Here is a 288-nt window from a genome sequence, read left to right as displayed (position 1 = left end):
ATCCCAAATGTTTCCCCCCAGAGCCACGTTTTGCAGTCTCACCCTGAGCCACACACCCTGGGACCATCACTTCCAACCTCCTAGGGCAAAAGGGCACTAATTGCAGAGCTTATCTTTGAGGCTACCCCTGGAATGACACTGTGTTCTCCTTCTGCAGGAATGGCTACCCTTGAAAGAGCTGACTGTGTTTCAGATTGAGAGTGGGAAGAGCCCTGGGCAGCAGCAGGATCCTGCTTTCATCATTGCAAGTGAGTGCTGTGCTGTTTGCTGTGCTCTCAGAGCAGAGAG

The 288-nt window shown here is 52.4% G+C and overlaps 1 protein-coding gene across 1 annotated transcript in view; it reads left to right on the top strand.

Moving 5' to 3' along the window:
- Positions 1 to 288, top strand: part of PLEKHN1 (pleckstrin homology domain containing, family N member 1) — a 22,880-nt gene that overhangs the window by 7,917 nt on the left and 14,675 nt on the right. The window contains exon 6 of the mRNA XM_009069565.1: positions 158 to 248. Coding sequence (XP_009067813.1) covers positions 158 to 248 — 91 coding nt within the window. The remainder of the gene's footprint in view (positions 1 to 157; positions 249 to 288) is intronic.

This window comes from Acanthisitta chloris, unplaced genomic scaffold, assembly GCF_000695815.1.
Source record: "Acanthisitta chloris isolate BGI_N310 unplaced genomic scaffold, ASM69581v1 scaffold5482, whole genome shotgun sequence".
Lineage (NCBI taxonomy): Eukaryota > Metazoa > Chordata > Aves > Passeriformes > Acanthisittidae > Acanthisitta > Acanthisitta chloris.
The sequence above is the reverse complement of the archived record's forward strand: the minus strand, read 5'-3'. Positions and strand labels throughout refer to the sequence as shown.